Genomic DNA, 9604 nt, shown 5'->3' on the forward strand with positions numbered 1-9604 from the left:
GGAATGTATCAGAGAACACCTCTTGGACACCCGCACCAACCAACCCAACCACCCCGTGGCTGAACACTTTAACTCCCCCTCCCACTCCGCCAAGGACATGCAGGTCCTTGGCCTCCTCCATCGCCAGACCATAGCAACACGACGCCTGGAGGAAGGGCGCCTCACCTTCCGCCTCGGAACCCTCCAAACACAAGGGATGAATGCAGATTTCTCCAGCTTTCTCATTTCCCCTCCCCCACCATTTCTCAGTCCCAACCCTCAGACTCAGTACGGCCGTCTTGACCTGCAATCTTCTTCTCGACCTCTCCGCCACCACCCCCTCTCCGGCCTATCACCCTCACCTTAAGCTCCTTCCACCTATCACATTTCCAACATCCCTCCCCCAAGTCCCTCCTCCCTACCTTTTATCTTAGCCTGCTTGGTACACTCTCCTCATTCCTGAAGAAGGGCTTATGCCCGAAACGTCGATTCTCCTGCTCCTTTAATGCTGCCTGACCTGCTGCGCTTTTCCAGCAACACATTTTTCAGCTCTAATCTCCAGCATCTGCAGTCCTCACTTTCTCCTAGATTCTGGTAGGACCAGCAGCTTGACTGACAATGGCCAACTCCCTATCCCATAATGTAACGAGACAGTCTGTTGACTACTTGTGGCAGTACCTCCTGACTAGCTCTATTCCCCTTTGATCCCTGCTCTTCCTTGATATTCGTACATGGCCTTTTGCTTGATGCTCAAGCAATGATTTTACTAACTAAGCTGCTGACACCTGCTGCAGGTGTGACAGTTGTGTAGACCAATATTGTCCAGTAGCATTTCCACCCCCTTGACTGATCATTGCTCACCACTGAGACAAGCTGCCTGCCTCTCCCTCTGTGCTAGAAGGCAATGCAAGCTGCAGTGATTGGGAGCCTGTAATTTACCTGCATGCTTAAAAGCGTTACGACTCTTGTAACACCCAAGTAAATATGAAGTGAGTGAGCACTGAGAAAACAAGCTAAGAGCCTCCAGATGCATCCTTGGCAAATGTATCAAATATGTGCATGTCACTGTGTGCAACTCGACCTGGCAGAAGCATGCACATTGTATGCATCCCTGACCTCCAAAGGAAAATCATTTAAGAGCTGAGGAGGTGAATGAGTTGATCAGAGAGAAGGCATAATGATGTGGTGATACTGGTGGCTTACAGCTGCTCATCTGCGTGGACCAAGAGTCGGGCTGGATGCTGGCCTTGGATCTGTGTAGATATTGTCCTGCAGATGCAGTTACATATTGGCCGAGGCAAGCAGTTGATTAGATTAGATTCCCTACAGTGTGGAAACAGGTCCTTCGGCCCAACAAGTCCACACTAACCCTCCGAAAAGCAACCCCCCAGACCCATTCCCCCACTTTTACCCCTGACTAATCCACCTAATACTATGGGCAATTTAGCATGGCCAATTCACCTAACTTGCACGTCTTTAGAATGTGGGAGGAAACTCACGCAGACACCAAGAGAATGTGCAAAGTCCACACAGACAGTTGCCCAAGATGGGAATTGAACCCAGGCCCCTGGCACTGTGAGGCAGCAGTACTAACCACTGAGCCACCATGCCACCAGCAATCTGCAGTTACCCATTGCATACACAAAACAGAAATTACCGGAAAAGCTCAGCAGGCCTGGCAGCATCTGTGCAAAGAAAGCAGAGTTAATATTTCAACCCTTCTGAAGGTCACTGGATCCAAAACATCAACTCTGCTTTCTCTCCACAGATGCTATCAGATCCACTGAGTTTTTCAAGCAATTTCTGTTTTTGTACCTGCCGTTCTTTGGTTTCTTTATTGCCAATTATATGTTAGGAATTGGTACCATCCAGTTTTTTTTGGAGAAGGAGAGGAGAATTGGAAATGGCTTATAAATAAGGGCTATTATTGAGTTGCAAATAAAGTAAAGTAAAAGTTGCCAGCATCTTACCAGATCATAGGGCTTCTCTCTCGTCAGGGAGCAATGACTGGTGGTGGTTTAACCTGAGGATCACCTCGCACTTCAGATAAGGAGAGAGGTTGAGAAGGGGGTTCCTTCATGGTGATCTCAGTAGTGTGGAAAGTGAACCCATGCTGTTGCTACTACTCGACATCAAAAAAAATCAACTGCCCAGCCAACTGAGCTAACCAATCCCTGGAAATAATGGTAGCTGCCAGTCAATCGTGACATTCTGAAGATGTGATTTAAAGGTTAAGGAAAACATTGGAAAACATTTTCTCAATGTTGAGAGACTGCTTTTCTTTCATTTTCACCATATTTTCACAACATTCTCACCATTGCCCAAATTACACCAGGGAGAGAAAAATTATGCATGTTTTTCTCATCTTAAAAAGCAGTGGGTACAAAAGTTTAGGAAATAAGAATGTATTATCGGAAACTTAACTGGTTTAGGTTTCTTTTCTCCATTGAATAGTGGTGACATTGATAAGACAACTTGCATTACTAATAGCTAGTTAGACAATTGAGTGACTGTTTGAACGTGCATTAAGGTCTAGTGCAGATGAGTCAGGTGGAGGTCAGATTAAGTTGGTAAATCATACTTTGGTTTCTGAAAGATATTATTAAAACAGTTCAATTTTTACCTCAAAATGGCAACTTTATTTATTGTCTAGCACTGGTGCATGATTTACCAAATGTATTGATTTCATGTACGGATTTAAATGCACCTCTAGGTTCTATTTTTGTAAACTATCATATCTGTGTGGTTAATGTGCGTTTTAACACATATCCTTTTCCTCTGTGTTGCAGAATGTTTATCGCACACTGCCCTGGAAGTTGTATCTACAAACTGTTACGGTAAACAAAACTGTAAAATTATTGCTAGCAGCCACTATTTTGGAGACCCTTGTTTTCCTGGAACACGGAAGTATCTCAGTGTCATCTATGTATGTGGTAAGAGTGAATCATTTTGACATTCAATTATTTATTTTCAAAGAGAAATGGTTTGAACTCCTTTTCTGGAGGGATTTCTTTATTTTTCTTTTCATGGCATATCAGACCCCTTATCAGAAGCATCAAGATTGAAACGGTCCCACTCCAGCACATTCCAGCCCATCAACAAATACATCTTCTTCTGAAACTTTTGCTGCTTTAAAAAGAAATCTGTCTTAAGAATTTATTCCTATCAGCTAAAAGGCATTATCAAAGATTTCAGCATATGATAGTTGCATATGCAAAACACAGTCGCATTGCGTCATATTTTACCATGGGTTTCTGGGATAAATGATGGCCCTGAGTCTGCACTTCCCGGCAGTGGGACCAGCTCAGTCATAAAATCATAGAATCGCTGCAGTATGGAAACAGGCACTTTGGCCCAACAAGTCCACACCGACCCTCTGAAGAGTAACCCACCCAGACCCATTCCTCTACCCTATTACTCTATATTTACGTCTATCTAATGCACCTAACCTACACATCCCTGAACACTATGGGCAATTTAGCATGGCCAATTCACCTAACCTGCACATCTTTTTTTTGGATTGTGGGAGGAAACCAGAGCACCCGGAGGAAACCCTCGCAGACACGAGGAGAATGTGCAAACTCCACGCAGACAGTCGCCCAAGGCTGGAATCGAATCTAGGTCCCTGCTGCTGTGAGGCAGCCATGCTAACCACTGAGCCGCCATGCTACCCAGTCATTTTACAGAAAGCGAGTTCCTAATTGGTCTACCATCCACTCAAAGGATTAGCAGTTCTGAGGCCTTAGCTAAGGCACTAGGGGAGGTGGGCACTGCTGAGACTGGTCAGAAGCTGAGGGAGGCCTCAATATGGAGGGATGCCTCAGATAAAAAAAGTCAACTTTATGATTCACGATAACTGACATCATTAGGCCATGCCATTTGCAGACCGAATCTCTCCAGGGGACGTTTTGGGTCCACAGCCTCCATTAAGGAGTCTAACACCTCTGACCCCAATGTAATCACATCCCCCTACCCCCAAAGGACTGTCGCAGGTGGGGAGGCCTCTCTGTCTTCTTCAAAATGCTGAGAGTTCTATAGAATGGGCAATCAATTTGCCTCACAGACCATGGGAGCAGCAATAGACATCCCTTCTGACACAGGGTCCACATTATTTTATAGCACTCTCCTCCTCCATTCCCACCACCTGAAGTCTAGTAAAATTCATTGTTTCAAAGGAGAGGAAAGTGAAAAATCTCCTTAGTGATCCCTCCTCTGATCCCCCTTCCTGTATAACTGAACCGTAATTGAAGGAATAAAACAGCAGTTGATTTTTTTTAATTAGAAGGTCATCTATTTCAGAGCCTACTTTCCCACTGATTCTTTGCACCACAGAATCATGGGTCACAAGTTTAATCCCACAATTCCCTATGCCAGTGAATTCTTAATCTTCAGCAGCAGTGAGAGCTTTGATGTTATGTCGCCTGTGTGGCTGATAAAGGAAGTACAGTATTTCATGATGCAGAATCCTATGGGGCCTAGACGGTGAATCATAGGAGCCTTCATTACCCTTTCTACGTTGGAAATTGTAGTCCACAGCTGCTTGTTAATGCTTTCTTTCAGGCCAAGTCTCTGTTGATATCCATGTGATCTTAGTTACAAGGACACCAGAAATATGATTCATTCTTCTCTGTGTAGAGATAACTAGAAGATTAAAGATTCTAGATACAAACTGTTATTTGATATGATTCAAGTGAAAGATATATTTATTATAAAGCTCAGTGGCATCAGTTATTTTCATAGGAGACTTGGGGAACTGCACAGTGTTGTATTAGAGTGCCCTTATAGTTGACTATAGTTGACAAGTTGGTGATAGTCCTGAGATGAATTTTACTGATTACCCATCCCTCTGAGTTAAAAGTCAGTCTGCACCTCTCCATCATCAAAATCTGACTTCCCTTAAAATTGGAGACATCATTAACTGGTGAAAAGTAGTGAATCTACTCTTCAGGGACTGGATGTCCCAGCCCAGAGAACTGCTAGCTAATTTGATCAGCACTTCAATAGTCCCGGCAGCCAGTTGTGCCAGAGGGATGACTAACTATTGCTGTGGCTACAGGCAGTCCTTTGTAAGAAGTGACCATTTCTCCTCAATTTCAGGTAGGTCTAGAGATCTTGGGTGGGCACAACTGGGAGACTGCAGTGAGGGCATGAGGTAAACAAGTCAAGAGTGGTAAGGTGAAAGAGGACAGGCGAGGATATGAAAGAGGAGCACTGTTTTGGTATGCGTGCTCCTAATGGGCACACGGAAGCTCCCCCCAACCCCTCAAATAAGGTAGTCTCCCTCTTTGCCCACCACTAGCCATTAAGCGAAAATGCTGAGCTGTTCACCATGAACATGCCTTCTCACCCGCACTTATATTGTGGCAGATCAGTGGCAGTTGATTGTCCACTTAAGGGCCAGAATAAACTTCAGAGTGGGTCATCTACTTGATTCTTTCCCCAGTCTCCTAATATGGGGTCAAGTTGAAGTTGGGTGGGAATGCAGTAGGCTGGCATCCAACTTTATTTCATATGTTCTCACTGCCTTCAAATACATCAGCAGAGGGCAGTAATATTAAACTTCCCCTCCCCCAATGCCAGAAGGCTGAAACGTCTGGCCAATGAGACACATTGGTCTGACTCATCCTCTTTCTTCAAAATGGATACCCAGTCTGACCAGCCCTTTCATCTTTTTTTGTTTTCTTGTGGGACATGTGTTGCTGGCTAGCTAGCATTTATTGCCTGTCCCTAGTTGCCCTTGAGAAGGTGGTGGTGAGCTGCCTTCTTGAACCACTGCAGTCCATGTGCCGTGGGTTGACCCACAATGCCCTTTGGGGGGGAGTTTTGGGATTTTGACCCAGTGACAGTGAAGAACAGCGGTGTATTTCCAACTCAGGATGGTGAGTGGCTTGGAGGGAAACTTGGGTGGTGGACTTCCCACCAAGTATTATTGTTATTTTACCAGCTTTTCCCTCTCACTCTCCTACCTTTCTTTCTTCCAATTTGCCCATAAGAACAGGTTAATTGTGAAATATGAATCACATTGAAGCTGAAGTCTTGAATTACTGCTTGTCTACCTATTTCCACTTTTCAAGTGAACCTAGATCTGAGTGGCCATTACCAAATCTCATATTCGTTGGATGTGTGTATTACATGTAAATACTTACTCTTCCACCAATCTTCTAAACAGTTATTATCCATTTTAATATAAAATGTTGCCATTTATCGATTTGATGCAATGAATGACACACTTTGGCTTTGTACCAATCAGTCCTAAAAATCGTTACCTATACTATTCAGCAAGAGGTATTTATTCTCTGTTTACATGTATGATGGTCAAGTTTGAATAACAAATAATTAGAAATCCATGTAAAAGCATCAGAAAATTTGTTCATATAATGGAATCTTTCAAACTGTGTATGTAAGCAATGATTGATAAAAATTATAAAGTTAACATTGAAATATTTAACAATTTGCCTGCATCTGGCAAATTATAAACAGATATCAGAAATCGACGAGTTTTGAGAAGATTGAGGTTCTGGATGTAGGTTTGCTCACTGAGCTGAAAGGTTCATTTTCAGACATTTTGTCACCATACTAGGTAATATCTTCTGTGAGCCTCCAGACTAAGCACAGCTGATGATTCCTGCATTTTGTTTATATGTTTGGGTTTCTTTGGGTTGGTGATGTCATTTCCTGCGGTGATGTCATTTCCTATGGTGATGTCATTTCCTTTTTTTCTCAGGGTGGTAAATGGGGTCAAGTCAATGTGTTTGTTGATAGAGGTCTGGTTAGAATGACATGCTTCTAGGAATTCTCGTGCATGTCTCTGTCTGGCTTGTCCTAGGATGGATGTGTTGTCCCAGACGATGTAAGGATACCAGTGAGAGTGGGTCATGTCGTTTTGTGGCTAGTTTTCTGCCTGGTACAGTTCTTGCAAGGTATTTTGTAAATTACATTAGTTTTGCTTGTCTGTATTGGATCTTTCAAGTTCATTAGCTGCTGTTTTAGTCTGTTGGGGGGTTTGTGGGCTACCATGATGCCAAGGTGTCTGAGTAGTCTGGCAATCGTTTCCAAGATGTCTTTGATGTAGGGAGAGTGGCTAGGGTTTCTGGATGTGTTTTGTCTGCTTGTTGGGGTCTGTTGCTGAAAAATCAGCAGACAGTGTTCATTGGGTACCCTTTCTTTTTGAATACACTGTATAGGTATACAGGAAATGACATCACCAACCCAAAGAAACCCAAATATATAAATAGAAAGCAGGAATTATCAGCAGTGCTTCGCCTGGAGGCTCACTGAAGATATTACCTAGTATGGTGACAAAATGGCTGAAAATGAACCTTCCAGCTTAATGAGCAAACCTACACCCAGATATCAGAAATATTCTACTGTTACTTCCAAAATTTGACACACATTTAAGACAAAGTGGACTTTTAGCATTGGAAGCTCATTATTATTAGTAGCACTGTTATCTTAGTGCCAAATATCAGTAAGTTTCAAAATTTTATTAAATAGTGACCTATTTCAAATTATGTATACATCACTGTGGCAAATACAATGTGTTCAGTGGATACCGGAAACATTGTGTGTTTGCCACTGTAAAATTATTGACAATTCCTGATACATGTGAATTTAAATTTGAAATAATTTATACATTTAATTACAAAGAGTTTACATCATATGAAAACATTAGATCTCATTTTATGGTGTAACCTGACTATTAATGCAGTTGAGGTCCAATAGCTCACATAAGGAAATGCGATAGATTGACATATGAAAAATTACAAAGTAAAATTATTGTTTCTATTTTTTTATTTCTGTGGAATGAATATAGGGAGAAGGTTAGAGAATGGTACTGGGTGAAGTGACAATTAGGAGAACCAGGGCAAGCAGTATGGACTGAACAACCTCCTTCTGCACTGTTATAATTATGTGGGGGTTTATGTAAATGAAAATTTAGTATTAACTTTTTGTCAACACTGGAAATTTTACCAATAATGTAATAGATCAAGAATAAACTTTTGTTTTAAGCACTGTTTAAGTAGCTTTTGCAAATCAAGCCAGACCAATTCTATTAACATGTACATGGCTATATATAAATGGTCTTCAATCATAAAATCAAAATACTGTTAGGTATGATGGTTACAATGTAATGTCTTATATTTGTGATCAACTTTATAAATAAGTGCATTTACGTTTCTGTATATTTGTGTGAGATATTTGTCAGGTTCACCGGTCATTCCCAAAAAGTGATCTCATTCTGTACAATCCATTTTCTGTCCAATATCTAAATGTATGATAGCATGACTAAACAATTGAAGCTGAGAATCTATGCTCTGTAGATTAGTTACCAGAATGTACCATTCTCCTCCCTTTGTGAACAATGAACAAGATAAAAACTCTTACCTCGATAAAATAATTTCTCACAGCTTCAACACTACTAATTGTATTACAAACATTGAGGAGGTTCACCCACTGTATTTTTGTAATGATTTTATTTGCCACATCTTGTTAAATTTGTGTCAGTTTTGTTTGTTTTCACTAATGTCCACAATAATGTACTCCAGTGGTAGCTTGGGACAAAATAACCTTGGTGAAGCTTTATGTAGGAATATGGAACCAGGAACAGGAATAGCACATTCAGCCCTTCGAGCCTGTTCTGTTATTCAACAAGATCATGGCTGATCTATGGCCTAAGTTCATATACCTGCCTTTGGCACATATCCCTTAATATCTTTGCTGAATAAACCTTTATCTATCTCAGATTTAAAATTAAGAATTGATCCACTGCTATTATGGAAGAGAGCTCCAATCATTTATCACCCTTTGTGTGTGGAAGTGCTTCCAAACATCTCTCCTCAACAGTCTGGCACTAATTTTTAGATATGCCTCCAACTCTAGAATCCCTAATCGTTGGAGATAATTTATCTGTATCTACCTAGTCTTATCCTTTTTAAATCCAGAGAAAGTATATTCCTGTCAGGGTGAAAGGGAAGGCTGGTAGGTATAGGGAATACTGGATGACTAAAGAAATTGAGGGTTTGGTTAAGAAACAGAAGGAAGCATATGTCAGGTACAGACAGGATAGAATGAGTGAATCCTTAGAGTATAAAGAAAGTAGGAGAGAAATCAGGAGGGCAAAACGGGGACATGAGATAGCTTTGCCAAATAGAATTAAGGAGAAATCAAAGGGTTTTTACAAATATATTAAGGACAAAAGGGTAACTAGGAAGAGAATAGCACCCCTCAAAGATCAGCAAGGTGGCCTTTGTGTGGAGCCACAGAAAATGGTGGAGATACTAAATGAATATGTTGCATCAGTATTTACTGTGGAAAAGGATATGGAAGATATAGACTGCAGGGAAATAGATGGTGACATCTTGCAAAATGTCCAGATTACAGAGGAAGAAGTGATGGATGTCTTGAAACAGTTTAAGGTGGATAAATCCCCAGGACCTGATCAGGTGTACCTGAGAACTCTGTGGGAAGCTAGAGAAGTGATGGCTGGGCCTCTTGCTGAGATATTTGTATCATCAATGGTCACAGGTGAGGTGCCGGAAGTCTGGAGGTTGGCAAATGTGTTGCCACTGTTTAAGAAGGGTGGTAAAGACAAGCCAGAGAACTATAGACCAGTGAGCCTGACATC

General features: G+C 41.7%; 1 protein-coding gene across 4 annotated transcripts in view; it reads left to right on the plus strand.

The window, feature by feature from the left end:
* Positions 1-9604, plus strand: part of LOC122555375 (protein eva-1 homolog C-like) — a 145182-nt gene that overhangs the window by 109699 nt on the left and 25879 nt on the right. For all 4 annotated transcript variants that reach the window (XM_043701325.1, XM_043701326.1, XM_043701324.1 and 1 more), the window contains one exon: positions 2769-2912. In XM_043701325.1, coding sequence (XP_043557260.1) covers positions 2769-2912 — 144 coding nt within the window. The remainder of the gene's footprint in view (positions 1-2768; positions 2913-9604) is intronic.

The sequence above is a fragment of the Chiloscyllium plagiosum genome, chromosome 12, assembly GCF_004010195.1.
Source record: "Chiloscyllium plagiosum isolate BGI_BamShark_2017 chromosome 12, ASM401019v2, whole genome shotgun sequence".
Taxonomy (NCBI): domain Eukaryota; kingdom Metazoa; phylum Chordata; class Chondrichthyes; order Orectolobiformes; family Hemiscylliidae; genus Chiloscyllium; species Chiloscyllium plagiosum.